The following is a 23765-nucleotide window of genomic DNA, read 5'->3' on the forward strand; positions in this document are numbered from 1 at the left end:
AGGTACATAAATCTTCATGAAAGCGATGTGAGGTGGCATCTCCTTCGTCTCTGCAGGGTCCAGGACCAGGACCTGCATTTCTTTGGAGCACAGAAGTCAAGAGCAAAGCACCCACTGGATCTTACTCTAACTTAAAATCATTTGCCAAAAAATGGTTGTCTTGAATTGCCCAGGTCATAGCTAAGCTGCTTTAAAACAAACAAACAAACAAAACAAAACAGGGGCACCTAGGTGGCTCAGTTGGTTGAGTGTCTGACTTCGGCTCAGGTCATGATCTCACAGTTCATGGGTTCGAGCCCCACATTGGGCTCTGTGCTGACAGCTCAGAGCCTGGAGCCTGCTTCTGATTCTGTGTGTCCCTCTCTCTGCCCCTCCCCTGCTCATGATCTGTTTCTCTCTGTCTCTCAAAAATAAATGTTAAAAAAAATTTTTTTAAATAAAACAAAAAAACCTGAAACCGCAAAAAAACCTCACTGCTGACAAAAAGGAACAGTCATATAGTGAAGTTCTACCCATTTCCATGCTCTTTGTTGGCGTTGTGTTGAGCATCCACCTTTGTTTCAAACAAGTGCCTTGGAGCCTTTTGGTGGCATTTGGAGATGACCTGCTCCAGGCGCCTGCAGGGGGTGACTGCCCACGGTTCCGCTCCGGCCTCCACTGCTCCGTGAGGGAGAAACGTGAGACTTTGCTCTCTCTCATGGCGCTCTTGTCTTCCCTTCTGCCAACAGAGCGTGCAGCACGAGAACACCTATAGGGACCCCATAGCCAAGTATTGCTACGGAGAGAGCCCTCCTGAGCTCTTCCCTGCGTGACAGCCATGGGAGACGACGCAAGGGCGACCAGGCACCACCGAAGAACCTGTGGCCCGAAGCCATGCTCCAGTGCTCTCTAGTCCGCTTGGAAGAAGAGGGTCTTCATGCTTTGACCTTGGCTTTGACCACTTCCTGTGTTGTACTCTTTGGCCTCACTCTCCACTGGGCTTCACCCCGTGAAACTGTTCCGTAAAACAGCTTGGAAACGCCAGTGAGCCATGTTCAGGAACAGACTAAAGGCCAGCTTGTGGCGGTGTGGGCACCTGGGGACACCTCTACCGCTGTAGCCTTGTGGAGCCCTTCACTGTAAAGTTATTTATTGCGTTTCTTTGGGGTGGTGGGAAGATGATGTTGTTTTATAGCAGAGGATGCCTTGCCTTGATAGTCGAATATATTCAAGGAAATTATTGTTGATCTTGTTTTCTTGTGTTCTTGAGTTTTGTGAGCTAACTCATCCCTTCTCCCAGGTAAGATGTTGGCCTCTCTGAACACGCATGTTCTCTCAAGGTAGTTATTTTTGGTTTTCTTTTAACAGAATCTTCCGGAGTGGGCTCTGAACACTGTATCCTGACATGTAAAACTGTCAGTAACTCAAAGGTACTGTTCCATTCCAGCTCTCTGTACTGTCTTCCCGGCCGGGGCACCAGGTGCCCTCAGGTGTTTTCGTAGTGGTATTCGAATGTGCGTGCATAGCTGTGCGTGAGCACGGTTACAGCCAGAAGTTCTGACTTGCTGCTCGGGACGATTCTGTTCTCCTTTCCTATGCCACTGTGGACGTGACCATGCTCCGCTCAGCCACAGTACGTGGGCGCCTCTTCAGTCACGGGGACCTGGTACTAAAGGGATTCCCAGGTGGAGACACATCCAGCAGAGAGACTGGCTGGGAGAGTCACCTTCCTGCTTTCAGCTTCGGAACACGGAACAGATTCGGACCTTCACTTTCCTTGTGATTTGCAAAGAAGAAGAAAACCCAGGTTTCTATCAAGGTTCTGTGAGAGAGTTACTCCTCCCCTCAGTGGGACGTGTCCATGAACGCTGGATATGCAGTTGCAGCCCACACGCTCGAGGCAACCCCCCCACCGCCCCAGGTTTCTAGTGTGACACTGAACCTCTCAGGCTCGAGGTCTGTGATCTTTGGACCTTAGATCAAAGACATCCTGCCCCTCAAGTAGTACAGCTCTTTGCTCTCAGCAGACGTTAATGCACAGATCTTTCCTGGAGACACTCACTTGGGCAAGGTGTTCTTCATTTTTTGGTTGTTCAAGTTGTCCTTTAAGCAGGGCACTAGTTCTACAATCCACTTCCGATATGTATATATTTTTTCCAGCAGGGCCTTTTCACTGGACCATGTTTGCCTTCCAGTATGTTCCTGGTGTGTAGCAGTTAAAGTTTCCCTTAACTTCCTTCCATTACTTCTTAGACTTATCTTCCCAAAGTGGTTTGTCCCCCTAAATAAGCTTTCTAAGGGGCGAACAGTCTGGCAATTGTTCCTTAATGTGTTTTTCCACCAGAAAATCTATTTAATCTGCATTGGACTTTGTGGATTCTTTGTGCGTTCATGGTGCTAAATCAGACTTTGTGAAAGACCTGTGCGTGTCTGGGATGTTTCGGCATCTCACTCTTTTTGGTACCTCAGTCTGGTGTGGGAGTCTGTCTCACGTGGGTTGTCACTGGTATCAGTCTCTCCTTGGAGCTTATGTGAACTTCTGAGCAATGTAACGTAGACTTAATGTGAAAACCGCTCGTAGCAAAGACCAGCCTGTGCCTCTTTACTTCGTACTTGAATTACTGACAAGCACGTTCTGCGTTTTCACAACGGTACCTACAGCTGTGTGAGAGAGTTAGGCTCTCTTGTATTCATTCCCATCCCATAGCTAAGGAAACAGGTTAAGTGACTTCCCCAAGTCCCCACTGAGATTTAACCACAGAACCGGAACGGGAACTTCGTCTCCGGCTTCAGGTCAGCTGTCACCTCACGCCGGCTCCACTGCCGACTTCTCCATGATCATCCCCCTGCCCCGAGAGTGTATAAATTTCAGGTGTCCAGGCCCAAAGAGAGGAAAGGGGGTCTCAGAGGCCAAATTGGGTCAGTAATTCAAAGGTCATTTTCATTTGGCCCTGGAATATGTTTTTTTGTTTGTTTGTTTAACATATGTTCACGGTTTGGGAACTCCCCACGCTGCAGACTACATAATGAAGCCCTTGAAGGACCTGGAACATCGGCCTCCCCGGCCTCCCAGTCCAGAGCCCCTACCCACTCTGCACTCTGTGGTTTGTTTCTTGTTTCCTTGACTGAGGGTTTCTAGAATTAGGGATCTCACCTTAGTTGTGCATGCCCGAAGTTTAGCAAAGCGCATGATGTATGCTGGGATTTTAGGGAAACGTGAAAGAAGAGACAAAAATACCTTTAGTTAAAAAAAAATTACTAACTACTGAGTGCTTGCGGGGAAAGGTAAGAGGACAATTTAAAGCATTTCCCCTGGTTCTGAATGTTAATTGCCTTGCTTGTTGCTGGAGCGCAAAGGCGTATCCCACCAGGGAGAGACAGCAGAGTGGGGCCGAGGCGGTCGGGGACGGAGGAGGGGTGGGCCGCCTCCGCTGGGCCTGGCGCTCGCAGCAGCCCTGGATCCAGCAGTGGGGCTGGTGTCAGGGTGAGCTCAGCACCCCTTGGAAAGCGGGGGTAGGGTTTTAGAGCAGAGACGCCAGCTGTCCGCATGCTCCCCAGGGCAGACTGCGGGCCCCCGGGAGGTGCCTCAGTTGGTGTGGCTTCAAAGGAACTGGGCACAGGCGGCGCCACCTGCCAGTCCCTGAGCGAGGCCTTTCCCGTGGCTGGGATTTGCAGGTAAATTGTAAATGTGCAGAGAGGTTGCTTGTGTGGTGGGGGTGGCTCCCTCGCGGGCGGGAGAGAACTCTGTCCCGCGGTTAGTGACTGGGTTAGTGACTGCTTGCTGACCGCAGGCTTTGGGCAGTCTCCTCCCCCGAGGCCCAGGCCATTCAGCGCAAAGTAGAATCAGCCATGTGGGGTGTCAGCAGGAGGGGGGCCCAGTGCTCCGCACAGAGTCCAACATCATCCGTCAGGAATCACAACGCAGGGGTCCGTGGGCCTCCCCTCGGGTGGCAATTACAGAATACTCGGTGTCATATTTATTACTAATTTTAAAAGAACTCTTGCTCACGATGAAGAATTTCAGCTACTTCTGGAATACATAAAGATTTAAATAGTAATAACCTAAAATCCCACAACCCAGAGATCAGCCCAGTATTTTTTCTTTTCTCATGACTTTTCAGGCAGAAGCAAGCGCCTGTTTTCCTCTTGAAAACCATCCTGTAATAGACATCTTCCTATATTACATATAGGCCTATAATAATTTTAACGACCACATGGTGTCAATTTCATGGATTACAATAATGTTATTAACCTCCTGCTGAGGACACTTAGCTTATTAACTTTTTTTTGCTGCTACAAACAATGCATTGATAATAGTGCTTTTACATGCATATTTGTATATTCATCTGATAACTGTTTTCACCATTTTTTGCTCTCACCTAAAAATTGCGGGAGTATCTTTTTTGTTGTGTCCCTGAGAACCCCAGGTTATCCTTCAGCTCTGCTGATGGATGTCTGTGCTCTAATTAGTATTTATTTAATTGCTACTGACATTAACTCTTCCATGTACTAATTGGCCATTAGTTCTTCTAATATGGTGAACTGTCCCTGACGTTGGCCAACTTTTCTCTCTTTTTCTTAGCATTTAAAAAAAATTGTTAATATTTATTCTTGAGAGAGAGAGAGAATGGGGGAGGGGCAGAGAGAAAGGGAGACACAGAATCAGAAACAGGCTCCAGGCTCCAAGCTGTCAGCACAGAGCCGGATGTGAGACTCAAACCCATGAACTCTGTGATCATGACCTGAGCCGAAGTCGGACATGTAACTGAGCCCCCCAGGTGCCCCAACTTTTCTCTCATTAGCATTTTTAAATGAAGGTTACCTTTTCCAGTTGACCTCGGACAGCTATGTTGTGGGGGGCACTTTTATCCCCAAAGGGACCTTTGACAAGGTCTGGAGACTTTTGTCAAAACTGGGGAGGGTGGTGCATCTAGTGGGCAGAGGTCAGGGATGCTGCTAAACATCCTAGCACGCCCAGGAGTGGCCCCCACGGCACAGTGACCTGGCTCCAGATGTCAGCCGGGGGCCTAGGTGGAGGCCCTCCCCTCAGGACACGTTTCCCCGTTAGGTTGAACAGAGAAGCTGCCAGGAGCTGGGAGCCGACTTTATTATTTCCCTGCCCTTGCTTTCAGCCGAGCTGAGTGCTGCTGATTACATTACCCTGGGTCCCTGGGGACCTGCTGCTTCCCTCTCCTGGCCTGGCACGCCTCCCCAGCAGCATTATTACTCTGCCGTGATGTCCTCAGCACACTACTGTGACCCCAGAGCACACGCTCCGCTGTGGAGTGACCTGCAGGTTCACAGACAGCCCCTGCCCCCCATGGCAGATTTATCCTCTGCCCCCTCCCCACCTCAGCTCCTTGTGGAGAGTGATGGGGCGGGTGTTTGAGCGAGACCGGAGATGCCGCCACACATTCTGTGTGGTCATTCTGCTATTAAAACGTGCTGCACAAGTAGAGAGTAATGATTTTTTTGAAAAGAGGGAAAACCAGGGGATCATGAGAGTTCTTTCCTACACGAGAGCTTTCCTGACCACGTGGCGCGTGGCCTTCCAGGCCCTTCTGTGTGGATTTGTCTTGCAGAGTTTATCGTCAGGGCGTGCGAGCAGTGTGGGTGCTGGTCTCCCCGTTGCTGCACAGTCGCGCCTCGGCCAGGTTCCTTGACCAGTTGGCTTTAGCAGGCGCCGGGAGGAGTCAGCTGGCAGGACGCTGAGGACTTGTCCCAGGGGACCTCGTCAGTTACTTTGTGTGATCAACCTGACTGTGTCCGATGAAAGAGCTGAACTGCCGCACTTTCTAAAAGTGAAAGGCCAGCCTTTAATATTATAATAAAGAAACAAATGCTTTTGAGAAGATGAATAGTTCCTTTGGCTTTGGACTTCTTTAATTCGTTTACTTTTTTTTTTTTTTTTAATATTTATTTCTGGGAGAGGGCAAGTTGGGGAAGGGTGGGGAGATGAGGCCAGAGGATCCGAAGCAGGCTCTAGGCTGTGACGGGCTGACAGCAGCAACCCCGATGGGGGGCTCGAACTCATGAACCGTGAGATCATGACCTGAGCCGAAGTTGGATGCTCAACTGGCTGAGCCACCCAAGTGCCCCAATTTGTTGACTTTTTTATGCACGCTGGAGCAGGCAGGCCCTGGTCAGCTTGCATCGGGGTTGTCACAAAATCCAAACTGACGTTGTCTAAGTAAGAAAAGGTTGCACTGGCTCATGTGAAGACCATGTTGGGCACACCCACTGTTAACTAAGGGTGCGGGCGTGTGTAAGTAGAACACCAGCCGTATGGGGTGTGTGGCTCGCTGCCCAGTTACATCAGCAAGCGCACAGGCATCAGTGACCGGGAGTAAAGTAACCTCTTTCGGCTTTGCTTTCCTCATTGGTGAAACGAAGGCGATTGCTACGTTATCTCGCAGGAAGGAAATTCTGATGTTTGGGACCAGCCAGTGATGCTGCCACTTGTGAGAGCAAGACCAGAACTTGTGCCTCTCAGCTGCTGGGTCCTGGGCTCTGGTCCTCACAGGGCCAGCGGACCAGCCATCTGAGGCCCGTTCTCCTGAATCCAGGGCTTCCCCCTTTCCCCCCACCGCCGTCGATTTCAACTGGGGCTCACCGCTTTCTGCCTCTTCCTCAGATGTTAAATAGACACTGTATCTTCTCTGGTGGGACCGACTTCTCATGCATTGCTGCTCTGCACCTGTGAAAACAGCTGTTGTGTTTTCCATCATAAAAACAGCTGCTTTTGGCAGGACCCCCCAGAGCCGTGTGTGCAGCTGTACCTGAGCCTGGTGCTAAGTCACTCAGGTGTGCTTGCCCTGAGTTTCCCAGAGCACCTTGGAATTCCAAAGAAGGGCTCAGGTAGTGATCCTTAGTAAAAGGTTCTCCTTTCATTTCTTTTGTGATTACAAAGCAGAAACCTTAAAAGTGTAGGAAACTACGTTGACATTAAATTGTGCCCAATTAGACTCCTAGGCCCCAAAGATAACTGTATCATTTTTTATGTAAGTTTTGCCTGCATTTTGTACATAAACATGTTATTCTGTGGTAGTATGCCAATCAGGAAGAATCCTGTAGGTAATATTTTAAAATAAGCAGTCCCTCTCAGATGGATTTAACACAATTATGGCTAATTGTAGAGCAGCAAGTGCACGGTTTTGTCTGCGTGATCCGGCCTCTGAGGTAAAGCCAGGTCAGAGGCGAAAGCCCTTTTGTAGTTGCGCACAGGACTGCTCTTCCCACGTGGCGGAGAAAGAAGGCTCTGTGTTCTGCACACGGAAGTCCTAGGTGGTGACTCGTCCAGCGTGGACCTGCACCAAGCCTGCCGGGGACAAAGCCTGGCCCGGTGGACTTCCACTAGCGAGCTGAGAGAAGGCTGGGGGAGGGCCCGCCCCAGGCCCCCTCCGCAGGCCTTTCAGGGCAGGGAATCCCCAGAGGCAGAGAGGAAGGGGAAGCTACGTGAAGAGGTTGGGTAGAGACGCGCGGGGCATCTTCCTAGGTGTCTGGTGTGGAGGAAGGATGACCTTCTGGAGGAAGAGCTCCCCCAAAGCTCCAGCTCTGCTCTGACAAGCGTGCAGCAGTGTGATGGGACCTCCGTGGAGCCTTCTGGCGGGCACTGCTTGGAGCTGGGGTCCGAGTGCTCGCTCTCCCTGTGGGCTGGACTGTTTCTCCTGGGAGTTCTGCACCAGGCAGAATTCAGGGGTGCTCTCGGGGCTCAGTCCCTGACACGCACGCCCGCCCTTGGTTTGCCTGCGGCCTGCTAAGTGCCAGCTCGGAAGCCGGGGATAAATAGTCTTGCAGCAGCTCAGCAGTCGGCTGGGCTCATTTATTCGACACAAATAAGCTCATTGACCTGATTTAGCGCAGGGAGGAACCGTGGAGTTAAGTCAGATGTGATCCCACAGCCCCAGGGACAGCCGCCTGGTTAAACGCTGCTCGTGGGCGCCATTTCAAGGGCAGAGGGGGAGAGACGATGGAGAGGTGGAAGGAAGAGGGGTGGAGAGGGGAGAAGGAGGTGCCGGTGGCACAGACGCCAACAGTTGCTCTGTGTGCCACTTGGTGGCACCAACTCCATAGCTTTTCTGTCTCCGCACACTGCAAGTCAGGCGACCGTGGCCCTGAGCCCGCGTGGTCTCCCTCTTCTTAAGACAATGAAGCTGTTTCTGTAGATGGGGAGTCCCCCGCCGCCAGGGATCATCGGGGCTGTCGGTTTTGTGCACGGGGACCCGGGAGAGCAGCCTGTGGTCGGCCTCTGGCGCCCATGCCACCCACTCTTCTCTTTCCTCCCCGTTCACCGAGAAGCAGAGGCAGTAGGTCTCTTACACAGAAGAGGACAACGCTCGGGAAGCGCTCCCAGTGCCCCGTCCTGCGTCCGCATCATCTCCTGAGCAGGTGCTCTCTCGTCTCCATTTTATACAGGAAGTTTGGACGCGCAGGTGAACTTGTCCAGGGCGCACTGGGAGGTGCTGGGGCCGCACACGCTCTTAAGATCTCCAAAAGGTGGCGCGGGCTGGGCGGACTGTGATGACCCCAACCCTCGTCTAGTCATTTCTGGTGCTAGAGGCTTATTTAATCCTAACAACCACTNGCCCAAAGACTGAATACTTTATAGGGGGCACACTGTCTTGGTTGTTTAAGCCAAATGGAGACTGAACCCAGATCGTCCTGTTTTAGCCCCTGTGGTATAGTACATGCCACACTGGGCTCCGAGCACGAGCACGGAAGTGAGGGGCAGGTGGTAGGGGAGGGCTGGTTGGTGTTTGCCCAGAAATTTGCACTTTGGCCTCAGGATTGGATCATCCTTGACTGAAACAAGACGTTTCACCTTTTCACTGCTAGTCCCTGCCAGAAAGGGTTTTTAAAGAATGTACTAGAAGGGGAACTTACCCTTTCAGCATTGCTGAGAGGGCTGTGTCTTAATATCCACCGAGCAGAGTCCTTGTAATGGGCTGAATTGTGTGTCCCGCCCCCAAATTCATGTGCAGAAGCCCGAGGCCCTTGTGCTCGGGAGGAGATAAGGCCTTCAAAGAGGAGACTGAACGAAAACGGGGCCATTAGGATGGGTTGTGATCTGGTAGCACTGGTGTCCTTGTAAGAAGGGGAGACACCAGTGACGCAAGCAGGTGGCCGTCTGTGAGCCACGGAGAGAAGGACCACGGGAGACACCTTGTCCTCCCCAACTGCAGGAGAAACCATTTCTGTTGTTGGAGCCGCCCGATCCGTGCCGCTTGGCCGTGGCAGCCCCCGCTGACGGCTGCGGCCGGAAGGAAGTTGGTAGCAGAGCCGAGGCAGGCACGGCGCGGCTGCACCCCTGGAGTCGTTCTGGCTCCGCCCGTCTCCTCCCTCCTGGCCTGTTAGACCCGGCCTCGGAGGATTCTAGGCGCCGGTCCAGGGCCTGTAGACGGCTGTGGAACCAGCGGTGTCTAGCCGGAGGGAGATTTTACGCCCTGGAAGACATTGCCCCGGACATTCTTGATGGTCTCCAGTGTGAATGCGGAGGAGCTCTTGGCCTCTCCTAGATGCCAGGGATGCTGTTCGGCATCCTACAGTGCACCGGACGGAACATTCATTCTGCAGCTATTAGCGCCTGCTCGGTGCCTAGCTCTGGCCTGGGTGCTGGGGAGGACACGGAACTGGGAGATGGCCTTCTGAAACTTAAGGTCGAGAGGATCCTGAGCCTCTGGTGTGGGGAGTGTGGTACCCGAGCCTCCTTAGGTATTGATTTACCCTGAGAATAAAGTGTCCCTTGGGTTTTTGTGCTCGAACAGCACAGGCACCACGTCTTTAGTCCTACTTGATTCACAGACCGACACTTGCATAGCTTGATTGTTTTCTAAAAGGACTTGAGAAAGTACATGTTTATATATAATACTGATCAGTAAAATAGAAATAAAATTAGAATGACTTTAAAATAGAATGCAAACATGCAGTTGAACAATACAGGTGATGCAGTTGAGTTTCTTGGCAGCAAGGGCAAAAAGAAATAATTCCTGACGTTAATGCAAAGGATTATTAACGCAGAGAATTTCATGATGCAAAGTCTAAAATGAGACTTTTGTACAGGATTTTGGCAGAGGATGCTGACTGATATTTAGATCTATACTGTGGGTAGCAAGCATACCAAACCCAGGCGTATTTGGATGTTGGATAGGACGACGAAGTAGAAATGGTCTCAGCTTTCAGGTAATACAGTCTTTTGTGGAAGAGACAGGTATGTCACACCTGCCGTATGGGATCAAATGTGAGGATAGAGGGAGTGTTGCTCGTGGGTGAGGCTGACAGGGCGGACTTAGAGAGTAAACTGACCTGTTTACACATACGTACTTTCCCCCCTCATCTTTGTGGTTTTTCTGGCTATACGGTAATAATACACTGCATTATAAGAAATTAGATTGGTATGAAAAAGAATAAAAGCTTTCATGATTCTTTATAGATAACCAGTCTGTTTAGATACGTATCTATATGTGCACACACTTATATTTTAACATATTTAATGAAAAAGAAAATTGGGATCCTATTTTATCATTTTGTAACCAAATAAATGGCCCTCGAATGGGACTTTGAAGTAGTAGTTGCGAGGTCACCAAGCGGAGGGAGTGATGTGCATGGCAGGCTGGCTGTGGGGTTAGGGAGCGAGGATCCGTGAAGATAGGTGAGACCCCACGTTTCGTCCTGGGGGGCGTCGTTCCCATGGTAACAGAGGAAATGTTGCCCCACCCCCCCTTGGGAGTTGTACAGCCCAGCAGCCCTGTAACTTTTTTTTCACTTACCAAGTAACAGAAGTGGTTTCCTATGTTAGTCTACCACGTCCTTGTTTTTTTGTAACAATTTAATTGAGACGCACTCAGTTACCATACAATGCACCCCTTTAAAGTGTACAACTCAGTGATTTGATTATATTCACAGTTATGCACCCCTCATTAATTGTAGACACTTTTGTGACCCCCCCAAAAGAAACCCCATTCTTTCTCCACCAGCATCTGGCAACATTTATCTACTTTCTGTCTCTCTGGATTGACCCATTCTAGAGGTTCCGTATAAACAGAATCCTGCAACATGTAATCTTTTGTAACTAGCTTCTCTCAGCAATTTTTGCGAATACATGCATGTGTCATAGTGTGCATCACCTTCTTTATTCTAAGTAATATTCCGTTGTATAGAAAGACCATGTTTGCTTCTTCATTTTTCAGTTGATGGACATTTGGGTTGTCTCCACTTTTTGGCCCTTACAAATAATGCCGTTATGGACATTCATGTGTAAGTTTCATGTGGATGTATGTTTTTACTTCCTTTGGGTATATCCCAAGGACTGGAACTTTTAAGCAACTACCAGATTGTCTTCCAAAAGAGCTGTACCATTTTGCATTCCCACTTGCAGTACTAGGATCTCCGTGTCGCCACATCCTCTCCATCACTTGGTATTGTTCATCTTACTGATTACGGTCATCCGTGGTTATAACGTGGTATCCTGCTGTGGTTTGACTTGCACGTCCCCGATGGCTAATGATGATGTCCGTTGGTATATCATCTTTGGAGAGAGGTCTGTCCACAACCTACCATTCTTAAAGTGGGTCATCTTTTTAAGTGTTGAGTTGACAGTTCTTTATATAGTTTTGATGTGAATCCCTTATCAGATACGTGATTTGCAAATATTTTTCTCATTCTGTGGCTTGTCATTTCACTTTCTTGATTGTGTTCTTTGAAGCATAAAGGTTTGATTTTGATGAAGTGCAATTTAACTTTTGTTGCCTGTGTTCTTGGTGTCCTATCTAATACCATTTGCGTTTTAGTGCGTGATCATACTCCTTGGAATGGACGAAACATAAGGGGATAAGTACTGGATTCTAACTTGCATAAAGTCATTTGTTTTAAATGCATCCCCTTCCCCTGCAGGTGGAGAGCGGCAGTTAGACCACAGCCATTTTGTCCCATCCCATAGCCTTTAGAAACACTTCATTGCTCCACATGCTTTTCCTCCCCCACCAGTGTGTCCGGCTGTGCTCAGACCTCTGCAGAGTAGTTGAGGAAGTGCTCCAATCTCCAGGCAGCATTACCTACCTGTGTCCCCGTCCCATCCTTCCTGGGCCACAGTCGAACTAACGCAACCTTGCAGGACATGCTGCCATCTGCTCAGGACATGCTGCCATCTGCTGGCAGAGGCGGGAAAGTGCGACGTCAGGAAGAGGAAGATGGCACTTCCTCAGCAGATCTCCGAAGACCCCCAGCCGACTGCTTCTACTCTGGCCTGCGCCTGTTGCTTCGAAGGTCTCCCCCACCGCCAGGGGTGGTGTCTAAATATGAAACCTTTCGCTGAACGGAATCTGTTTTCTACAAGGCAAGGACGCTTGGGAGGCTCTTGTCCCGTGGGCGCTCCCTGGGGCATGAAGGCGTCACGGAGGAGGAAGCAGTGCTGCACCACAGGTGAGGGAAGAGAGCGGGGTAGGAGCCATTTGTTGTCCCGACGGGCAGTGTTATCACTGTGCTTGCCGAGTGTCCGCCGCTGCAGAACCCGGCCGGGCGTGTCCGCACACCTGCCGCTCGCTGCCAGCTCTCACTGGGCCTTCCGGGCCTGCCGTGCTGGACGACAATGGGGCCACGGAACGTGAAGACCTGACCTCTGCGTGTTTCCTGGAACAGCATGGGCAGCAACCTGATTTTGTTAAATGAACGGGAGCACTCTGTTTTCATATACTCGGTTTTAATAAGTATTTATTGAACGAATGAAAAAAAAGCTTTACATCCCAACTCGTGACCCACTTTCTTTTCACCACACCGAGCTACCTCCCGTGTCCTGAATGCTGCAGTTATTTCAGGATGTATTTGTGATGTTGTTCAGTGAGAGAACACATGTTTATTTATTTTATTTTGAGAGAGAGAGGGAGAGAGCAAGCAGGGGAGGGGCAGAGAGAATCTCAAGCAGGCTCCACACCAGCAGCATGGAGCCCAGCATGGGTTGATGTGAAATGTCCAGAGTAAGCAAATCTGTAGAGACCAAAGGCAGAGTAGTGGTTGCTGGAGGGACAGGGGAAGATGAGGAGGGTCTGCTCAGGGGTGTGGGGTTTCTTTTGGGGCGATGAAGATATTCTCAAGTGGATGAATACACTAAGAATGCCACTTGAGGGGCACCTGGGTGGCTCGGTCGGTTAAGTGTTCAACTTCAGCTCAGGTCATGATCTCACAGTTTGTGCGTTCAAGCCCCATGTTGGGCTCTACACTGGCAGCACAGAGCCTGCTTTGTATCCTACATCGGATCCTCCGTCTCCTTTCTGCTCCTCCCCCCATTTGCACTCTCTCCTTCCCACCCTCCCTCTCTCCCTCTCTCTTTCTCTCTCTCTGTCAAAAAAAAAAAAACTTAGAAGAATACCATTGAAATGTGTTTGCATTTTATAACGCATGCACAGGAAAGGGTAGCAAAGGGCTGGGGTGTGAGGAGGGTAGGCGGTTGTACTTGGGACCCTCACAGAGGAGGCAGAACCACGTCTGGAGAGCTGGGCTCACCAGGTGGCCCCGGGCTTAAACCTCAGTTCCGCCCCTGTCCAGTACCATCATTTTACACGAATACTTAGTCCCTCTGAAGTTTGATTTCCTTCCCTGCAAGAGACATGATGATACCCTCCTCGGAGGCTTTTTTCTGGGGGTGATTACATCGATAACGTATGTAAAGTTTCTTGCACATGCAGTGTTCAACAAATAGTCATTGCCATCTCCAGCCCGGAGCTGCTGTGATTCTGTGGCTTTCCGGCCCGTGAAGGGGCTCTCCACAGAGGCCATGTGCCTTCGGAAGCTTCTAGCGGGCAGTGTGGCTGGGTGGATTTAGAATGTGAAATGAGGGGTTTGGACTGAGCTAACAGCTTGGAGTCTGTGGCTTCCTCGTTTCGGTGCCCTTTCTACCTTCGATGTCTGCCAGAGTCCGCTCCATTCGCCCCGCACAGTCCTGATCCTGACAGTGGCAATTTATGGGTCTGTGGGCCAGTGCATCGTCCTCCACTGTATTCCCAAATGACAGGGCAGGGGCACTTCTGTTCGCTGCCGGCTGCCCCCAGCCCCGCTGTCCCCAGCTCATTTCTCAAGGGACCAGTTTGCGGAGTGGCCGTAGGACGAGGGTGGTGCTGGGAGTGTGGCACACGTCACAGTTTCCCCCACACACCCTTTCACAACTCAGTCCTGGATGAGTAAGGACCCTTCAAGCTACTCCACATAGACAGTGTGTTGGGTAAAGGCAAATGTGCCAGCGAGGCCGGGGGAGAAATGTCAAGGGGCATCTAGAAGCATCTCTGCCATCCCCAGACCAGCAAGTCCCAGTGGTCCTGCCCTCAGACACCTCAGGACCCAGACGAAATTGGCCTGTTGGTGACCACCACCGTGCCCCCCCCCACCCCCATGCTAGGCCTCCGGGAGACGAGAGAGCCCTGTGCGTGTGCTCTTCCTCAGAACGCCTGCCTTAGGGAGAGGCCTCCCCCAGTGCGGCCGCCCCATAGAGGGGGTGGATTCTGAGCGTGGAGTCTTTGGGTCGGCTCACGGGAACTGGGCAGGGAGAGATGTGTGGGGTAAATTACAGCGGGTGGACGCATCCTGCTATTCTTAGGAAGATGGAATAAAAAGGGAGAAAGATTCTATTGGGTTTTGACATTTCCCAATTCTCACTTTTACACTGAGGAGTAAATTCAGATTCGCTTATTAAAAGATAGCTTTTCCAGGGATGCCTGGGGGGTCAGTTAAGCATCTGGCTCTTGATTTCGCCTCAGGTTGTGATCTCAGGGCTTGTGGGCTCGAGCCCCATGTCAGACTCTGTGTGCTGACTCCTGCAGAGCCTGCTTGAGATTCTCTCTGCTCCTGCCCCACTCATGCTCGCGCTCTCTCTCTCTTTCTCTCTCTCTCTCTCTCAAATAAGTAAACTTAAATAACTTTTCTACTGTCAAACTTACTCAAAGGCCTTCATTTGGGGTCAGATGCTCATAACCATAACGAGGTTATGGGAGAAGTAGTCACCAGGCAAAGAACCAGGAATGGAGAAGTGGGATCTGGCCCCAGCCCCTACGTCGTCTCCTCTTCCACGTGGCCCCTCAAACCATGATGGAGTGGTATCAGGCCTCAAGTGACTTAGGATGAAGGTTAGTCTGTGCTTTTTCTCAGGCTCCCACCAGCCTTTCACTGACGTGTGCACGTCACTGCTGAACACTGCCCTTGAGTCTGCTGTGGAAGTGCACAGAAGGTTTTCCTCCCTGTGTGGGTTTGCGAGCTCTTGTGTTTTGGCCTAGAGTGCTGAGTCAAGGACTTCACCGAGGTCCCATTGATGGTGTAGACACCTGGAGATGGACAGAGGCGCCATCATGGACAGAGGCAGAAGGTCATGGTTTGGCAGATGTGAAGAGATGGTTTGGTACGGTGGTCAGCAAGCTGCTTCTGTAAAGGACCAGGTAGTAAATATCTTCAGCTTTGAAGGTTGTATGATCTCTGTTCCAACTGCTTAAACTCTGCTGTTGTAGCAGACAGTATGTACACCAATGAACATGGCTGCGTTACAATAAAACCTTATTTACAGACATAGATCGAGGACCGGATTCAGTCTGCGGGCCTTAGGTTGCCTACCTCTTGCTCAGTGGACCACCTTAATTACTCCAACTCCTTTCTTCGTGTTGTCTCTTATTTTAGAGATGACGTGCTGGAAAAGCTGGAATGTTTCCCTCGGTGCTCCCGGAAATGTTACTAAAAACCGTGAGAGGCCACCTTCAGAGAGAAGGACCTCAACCGAGTGGAAGCAACAGGAATTTGGAGTTTTAAACCTATGGCAGATGCTGAGAAATGAAGATTTTGCTGTCTTCCCATTGTCCCTCAACGGAAGGCTGGGCGTTTTAATTAGCTAATGTTGGCAAATTGCTTTGAAGAAAATTGTAAAATGTTTCGTGCTACAAGGTGCCAAGAATTCTAATTAGCTTTCCTTAAAGATACCACCTGGAAGTGTGATATTTTGTTGCTCGAGGTCCAAGCCAGCAGAATAACCTGCAGATCAAAACTGGTTTTTCAGCAAACATAGCTGAGTATAAATGGATCTCTGCATCGACGTCACGTTTTCTTCCTTCTGCCTAATCTGGTTCCTAGCAGCTGGGATATTAAACCCTGCAAATGGAGATTTTTGGTTTTTTTTTTTTTTTTTTTTTTTCCCGAGAGAGCTCGGTGGCAACGGGGACATGAAACAAATTAACCCATCCATGTGTTGCTGCTGACATTGCCTTTTGGATTTTTTGGCTTGTGCCCCAGAGGCCCTGCCCTGGCGCGTCAAGGTTACAGAGAGGAGGCGGCTGGCAGTCACTCCATCACAGAGCGGGGCTGGCTCTCAGGTACCCCGTCCAGGAGAGAGGTGTGTGTGCTCTCAACAGCTGGGGAGCAAATGTGCGTTCCAACATTCCTGTCTCGTGGTGGCAGCAGCCACAGCAGCAGCCTCTGATCTGTGTCACCGTCAGAAGCAAGCGAGATGTAGTTACTATGGACCTAAGCCACTGAGGTGCATTGATTTGGAATCTCCAGACCCTGATGAAGTCCCTGTCCAACTGATGGGGCCGGCCCATGCGAGTGGAGGCAGCCGGGCGTGGGGGTGGGGCTCAGGGCAGGGGTCCCCCGCCTCCGCACTGTTGACTTTTGGGATCAGCTAGTTCTGTGTGCGTGTGTTGTTGGGGGAGAGGGCTGCCCTGTGCCTTGTAGGATTCTGACCAGCATCCCTGGCCTCTACCCACTAGGTGCTGGCAGTCCTCATTCCCAGTGGTGACGACCAAAAACTGTCTCCAGACATGGCCTGACGTCCCCTGAGGGGATAATCGCCCCTCGTTGAGAAGCCCTGTGTTAAGGGGAGGGCTAAGGAGTCCCGTTTTTCAGGGAGACGCTTGGAGCAGGGACCTGATGGAAAGCGGGCCCCAAGTGCCACTCCTGCCTCTGCCCTGCGTCTCACCCCCATGTCGGCCATTAGCGGATCCCAGACGCAGCCCTACCTCGGCTGCACGCTGTGCATGACCACTTCTTGCCGTCCAGCCTCTCCCACTCTCGTTCAGACCCCCACATCTTGTCTAGACACGCTTGCATGACTAGCCGTCCCTGGTGCCCTGCTCCCCTGCACCCCACAGACCGTCGGCCACCCGGCGGCCAGACGGAGCCCTTGGAAGTGTCAGTGAGCGGCCTCACAGTCCCGCTGGGAACCCCGAGCCGTGGCACTTACGTGGAGCTCCTCCTCTGCCTTAGGTGTGCCCCGAGGGCGTGCGCCTGCCTCACCTCTGCATCTGTCCCCTCTGCCCACAGGTGTCCTTCACTGTCCCAGCTCCCTGCTCAGATGTCCCTCCCTAGAGGCCCCCCTGACCCCCCCCCCCGAAGAGCACACCTCTGTCCTCNGGCAAGCTTCATGAAAGCAGAGACTTTGATTTGTCCCCTGCCGTATTTGCAGGGCATAGACTAGAGCTTGGTGCACAGTAGGTACTTAATAAACGTGTTGAATGTTATGAACTTCGTATTTCTAAACAACCAATGGGGCACATGGGGTCATGGCTTTTGGGCAAGACTGGACCTACAGAGTGTGTTTTACTGGTCACAGGCATCGAGATTCTGTGCCTTGGATGCCAGCAAACGCATCTTGAAAGCACAGAGAAACCTTCTGGAAACCTTGGCCAGGGGTCTTGGTAAAGGGCAGCTCCAGGGCCCTCCCCGGTCCCGCAGGTGCCCACACGAGCCTGCAGAACACACTTGGAGAGGCGCAAGGCCCTGTTAAGGGTGAACTACGCCTGGGCGGTAGGCATTTGCAAGCCGAAGGGCCGGCGGGTCTGGAGATTCAGAGAACGCTCTACCTTCGTTCGTGGGTGCGTGAGGATTTCCTTTCTGGCTGCAAGTCGTACCTCGCACTTGATGGATGAAGACAATCAAGTTCATTCCCCTCTCCCATGTCACTAAGACCTCCAAAGGGTCAGCCATGACACAGTGGGTGGAGCCCCGGGAACACGGGCACACACAGTGTCTGGGCCTGCAGAGCTGCTTTTGTCCCCTCCCGAGCTGCTGATCTAGCCCCTGGTGTTTACATTGCATGTAACCCTCCCCCCCCATTCCCAGTGGAGGTGGAGCACACACTGTAAAAAGTAGTGAGTAGGAGAAATCTGACTTCAGACAGGTCCCTCCCCTCACTGCACGACTTTGGGCAGATTAACTTTTCTAAAACTCAGTTTGCCGATCTGTACAATGGGGATAATACCTAGCTCTCTGTTTCCTTTGGAAGATTAAAATGAAATGAACCGCGCTCCTCGCCTGGCCTGGCCGCTATCAGTGTTCACGAGGAGTTGAGGTTGTCATTCCCTCTTTATCCGAGTCCCTATTTAGCCGGCCAGGCCCCTGGCGTGGCTCGCCTGCCTTCGGCTCCTGCTGCTGCCTCTGCCGAATCAGGTTTCCCGACGCTCACCCCCTCTCCCTCCCTTCCCAGCATGCGCGTCTCATCACTGTGATTACACCGTATTAGCCACCGTGATTGTTCCAGGCCTTGGCACCTCATTACTGAAATAAAGTTAGCATTAATGGGAGTCCTGCAGCTAATCCCTCTGCTCACCTCTCCCGAAAATGCATTCCGGTGATTAGCAGGAGAGACACATGCATATATTCATTTTTAAGGCTGTTCCCTCCTCCCCCTCTCCCTGCGTGTCTACTCACAGTCACTGCAGAGATGGAGGCCAGGGGGCCTTTTAGCTGCCAACCAACAGAGGAGGCAGCAAAATCGTCCTGCACTGGGGCAGGGCTGGGCTTTCGGAGCCGCCAGCTTCTCCCCCAAGGAAAAGGAGCGCATCCGTTTCCTTTGGGCGGGTACAGTTAAAAACAACACCAACCCACAAAACAAAAGGCCAGAGAGTGAGGCCGACCGGCCGGTCCCAGCCTCCCCACCTTCTGGCTCGGAGACCTGGGTGAAATTGCTTTAATCTTCCTGATGAGCAGTTTCCTCCACTGGCGAAGGGTTTTGCCCGATAAGGAACGGGCAGGGCCCTGCCTCTGAGGCCTCGGTGGTTCCCTCCCCTGCCCTGGGCCAGGGAGCCGGAGGTCAGGTGTGTCCCCGGGGCTCCTTCCGGCAGGCACAGGGAGGACTGGCGGCTAGGCTCCGAGGTGTGGTATCACCCGTGAGGGCTGGGGTGAAGCCCTGCCCTGACCCCTGGGGGGTGTGCACACCCGCGGACGATCAGGTGGTCCTTCCCCATAGGGCTCGGGGACTGGCCCCGGGTCCACGCAGGGAGCCGGCCGCGCGTGCCTTGCGAGCATTGCCTCTGTCCCAATTGAACTGGGGCAGGGTGACCGTCGCGGAGCCACCCCCTCAGCAGCCAAGAACAGGGCAGAGGGAGGCGTGGGGCTGTGATGAGATTCACAGGCGCCCTTACTCACCCTGCGTGTCAAGGAGACATTTTCAAAAAGGTTTGACACAGCACCCTCGCGGAGCCCTTTGCCAGAACGCCAGGCGAGGCCCGGGAGTCCTTTAAGCCGCTCGGCTAACAGAGCAGTCCGCATGCATATTATAATCACGCCGCCCCAATTCCCCGGGAAGCAGCTGTTCCCACAAAGAGGGACAATAGCCCAGCCCCACCCCTTCGAGAGCTGATTTCAGTCGTGTCTCTGCCGGTGCCAATTCTTTGATCAGTTTTCACTTAGGATCTGGAGGGCATGTTACAAAGTGCTTTGGGCCGGCTGCCAGCGGGCACCTCACTGGAGCGTGACAACAGCCCAGAAGTGTCAGCGTTGGGAGAGAGACAGTGCGCGCGGGATGCCTTTTAAAAAATAATTATATTTGAATTTTAAAAGCAATCTTCATATATGTTCGTAGAGTCATTTATATGGAAAACTATGCCGGTTGCTCTACCCTTTTAATATTTGATGTTCCGTCAGCTTCCCTCACAGTTGGGATAAGCGTCGTGGGGCGCCGCAGGGAGTTTTCGGACTCCTGAGTTAGGAAGGAGCCCGGGGAGGGCCAGCTCCTGTCGGTTCCTTCTCCCTCCTCCCTCGCCCCCGCCCCCTCCTCCTGCACCTCGGCACACACTCTGTCCTAAACGGACTCTGGAGGATTGAAGGGCCTGAAGGGCCGAGTGGGAAAGGGGCGGCATGTCCAAACTTAATTCCCCGCGGTGGTGGTGGTGGTGCTGGTGGTGGGTTTCTTATTTTAAGTTCCTTTCTTTGTTTTGATGGAGAGAGAGCACAAGTGGGAGAGGAACAGAGAGGGAGGGGTAGAGAGAGAATCCCAAGCAGGCTCCGCACCATCAGCGCAGAGCCCAATCTGGGGCTCGAACCCCCAAACCGTGAGATCATGACCTGAGCCAAGATCAAGAGTCAGGCGTTCAGCTGACTGAGTCACCCACGCACCCCAAAACTATTTTATTTTATTTCATTTTATTTTATGTTTTGTTTATTTGAGAGAGAGAGAGAGAGAGCAAGCGGGAGGTGATGGTGGTTTTTATTTTCATTTAATTTTTATTTCTTATTGTGGTAAACTATGCTTAACGTATAATTGACCATCTTAGCCATTTTTACACATAACGGCGGCGATAAGCACATTCACAGCACTGTGCAGTCGTCACCACCATCCATCTCCAGAACTTTTCGTCTTCCCAAACTCTGTCCCCATGAAACACTGACTCCCCGTGCCCCCCCTGCCCCCAGAGCCCCAGGCACGCACCATTCTACTTCCCGTCTCTGTGGATTTGATGACCCGAGGTACCTCCCGCAACTGGAATCACAGTATCCGCCCTTCAGTGTCTGATTTCTTTCACTCGGCATGAGGTCCTCAGGGTTCATCCATGCTATAGCCCGTGTGAGAATGTCCTTCGCTGTGAGGCTGAACGGCACTCCGGCGTACGGTACCCCACACACGTCCACCCGGACATCCGGGCTGTCCACCCTGTATTAAACCTTAGAGGCTGTGAGGTGTTTACTTACATACAGACATCCAGCCTCCCTCTCACCAGCACCGTCTTATGGTTGAGAAAAGGAACTCTGGGGAGATGAGGAATATTGTGTCGCCTAATGTGCTATTAATTAGTGGAGCCGAGATTGGGTTTTAGGGCTGTCTGACTCCACAAATGATGGGTGTCAAATGTTGGTGAGCTCCAGGATTGCTCAGGGGAATCTATTGAAAGTGAAAATTGCTGGGCCTGGTCTTGAGCTATTTTGGTTCAGAAGGTCTGGAGTGGGATTCGGGAATTTGTGTCTTCACAAGCACTCAACTCTGAATGGGTTAGCAGAGAACCAGAGCTTGCGCAGTATGTTCCACAGTCTAGGGTGTTGACTGCTATCCTGTTCATCTTCGTCCCTAAGGGAATTGGAGACAGCTCCTCCCACCCTCATCCCCCGCCAAAACACATCAAGATCAGAGAAACAGGAGTTTTCCAGATAAAGCGGAGTTGGTAGAGATGAACACATGGACCTGTCGAGTTCATAAATGGAGCGTGTGGGAGGGCATGGAGTTTGGGCTGCATGGTCAGCTCCGAGCTTCTTAGCAGCCAAAGCAAAGAGTGAAATAGGATTAGCCACAGTTGTAGCCACCTCATCACGTAAAATGTGCAGCCGCACCAGAAGCGCAGCTCTTGCGTGCATTTTGGTCTGAGGGCTGGCTCCTCGTTGGGAAGACCACGTGCAGTAGTGGAAACGAGTCGCACACACCCCTGAGTTCATTCGATAGGACCATCACGGGGCTGTTTCTTGAGGGCGAGCAGGGTGTGGTACCAGGGGAGGGTTCAGTGAAAACAGACCCGGGTCGGGGTAGAGGTGCCTGGCCGGCTCAGTCAGTGGAGCGTGAGACTCTTGATCTCAGGGTCATGAGTTCGAGCCCCACACTGGGCGTTGGGCATAGAGATGACTTTTAAAACAGCAACAACAACAAACCCCCGACAGACCCAGAGAAAATCGGAAAATCGGGCCCACCCATTTCAAGGCCGCTTTTCTGCGGGGGTGTAATAGTTTGGGGTGTTCTGTGTGGGTCCTCTGGCTCCTTCCTGGTCAGCATAGGGGCCTGCCTCAGCCACTCCCTTCTCTCTGGTTCCTTTCCTGAGCCTTCGGGGCCTCCAGCCCCCAGAGAGAGGAGCCCAGCGGGGGGCCTCTGCTTTAATGACTAGGATGCTTGTCTTTAAAGTTTGCAAAGCCCTCAGCCTCCAGCCAGTGGCCACTTTGGCCCCCTTCCTTGGCTCGCAAGAAAAGCTGCTGTCTGCTTGAGTGAGTTCTGCTATAAATCAAAGTGTCACCACTTAGCCAGTAGAAGTGATTTAATTAATCCGCTGTGTTGTCCCCTGAGCATCACTCCACCTGACTGCTAATCAACTTCCATCAGCAGGAGGAAAATGCAGGCCCCCTTTTTCTGAACTGCATTGCACGAGATGAAGGAGGAGAAGGAGGAGAGAAAGTTAATTGCGGCAGGGGAGCTCAGACTGTCACGAGAAAAAAGTCTCTTGTCTGGCATCTGCCTCTTTATACACCGTTGTCCTCGTCTCGGGTGAGTTGCAGGAGAGGACCACGTTTTAGTGATATTAATACAGACATTATCTATTGTCCATATCTATTTATCAGAGATAATATCTTGCCTGGAAGCCCCTGACAGCTGGCATATTGCAAAGAGGAACCATTCTTTTGTCATGCACCCGGTATTCAGACCTTTAAAACACAACACCACACACACACATACACACACACACACACACACACACACAGCCTTCACTGATAATCAGATAAGACTGAAAGTTTATGTATCTATCTCTTGAGCACGGGAACGTTTTTTGACAAACAACCACCCCAATTTCCGTCACATGCCGGCAACATGAATGCAAGCCACCACTCTGCAGTGTAATTAGGCAGATCTAGTTAATGCCAGCGTGCTTTGAAGGTGAAGCAGGCTGTCGTAATGAGAATCCCAAGCCCAGGATGTTTGAAAGCTTCGTTAAGAGCCTAAAACTTCCTTCAGGAGCAGTAGGTAGCCTTATGGCTCCATTTTACAGATAGGAGGAACTGCAGCAAACAAGCAAGGGTCAGGGAAATTTCCAGAAGGTTGCAGAGCGTTCAGGGGGTTCTAAAGTGGGATCTGCCCCTTGTTGAGGAAGAGGAGGGTGCCAAGATGCTGTTGTAAAGCAGGGGCTTATCTGGAATGGGATTCTTTTCTGATTACTGTGCACTTATTCCAGAAAAAGAAATTTATAGAAAGTCTCTTTAGCAGGATAAGACCAGAAAATCTTTTATCTGATCCAAAAAATGACATCTTGTATCAATTATACATAAACTTCAGTTTTTTCCCCACCAGAGAAGCTGCCCCCCCCCCCCAAGCAAATATGGAGTCCCTGCCCTGCTTATGTAGGTGAGTCATTCTGTCTTTAAAGATGGGGTGGGGGCAGCGTCGGCCTGCTCTGCATGCTGTGTCACTGTGCGGATGTGCTTGGGATCAGAGCTTCTGTTCTACTAAAGATGGTTGTATTTAGAAAAAAAAAAAAAAAGGAAAGAGGGCGCTGGAATCTAGTTGTACCAAGTCTGAGAACCAGGATGTATAAGGACTTCCCTGGGCACGTCCACACTTGGCCTCATTATGTGCACCGCTGGGCCAGGGCCACCCCCAACATTCTGCGCAGGCGACAGGGTGAATGGCAGAGTGCCTCTCCGTTATTAGGAAGTTGAAATCCGATCCACATTGGATATCTAAGGCAGCCTGAAAGGGGGAGAGCTGTCCTGAGACAAGGAGGGGCTGTGTGTGTGTGTGTGTGTGTGTGTGTGTGTGTGTGTGTGTGTGTGTGTGTGTGTGTGCCCCCCCACACTGGGGG

The 23765-nt window shown here is 51.4% G+C and overlaps 1 protein-coding gene across 3 annotated transcripts in view; it reads left to right on the top strand.

The window, feature by feature from the left end:
• SPRING1 (SREBF pathway regulator in golgi 1) overlaps positions 1–23765 on the top strand; it is a 56307-nt gene that overhangs the window by 14238 nt on the left and 18304 nt on the right. Inside the window, exons 5-6 of one of the 3 annotated variants that reach the window (XR_013335619.1) lie at positions 729–1118; positions 1348–2564. The exons of 1 other annotated variant lie outside the window; for it this stretch is intronic. Coding sequence is in view for 1 of the 2 variants with exons in the window: in XM_077766035.1 (XP_077622161.1) it covers positions 729–812 (84 nt within the window). In the remaining variant the exon portion in view is untranslated. Of the gene's footprint in view, positions 1–728; positions 1220–1347; positions 2565–23765 lie in introns of those variants that run through there. One more of the 3 variants, XM_077766035.1, reaches the window with a different exon arrangement.

Source organism: Crocuta crocuta, unplaced genomic scaffold (genome assembly GCF_008692635.1).
Source record: "Crocuta crocuta isolate KB4526 unplaced genomic scaffold, BGI_CrCroc_1.0 scaffold339, whole genome shotgun sequence".
NCBI classification, from domain to species: Eukaryota; Metazoa; Chordata; class Mammalia; order Carnivora; family Hyaenidae; genus Crocuta; species Crocuta crocuta.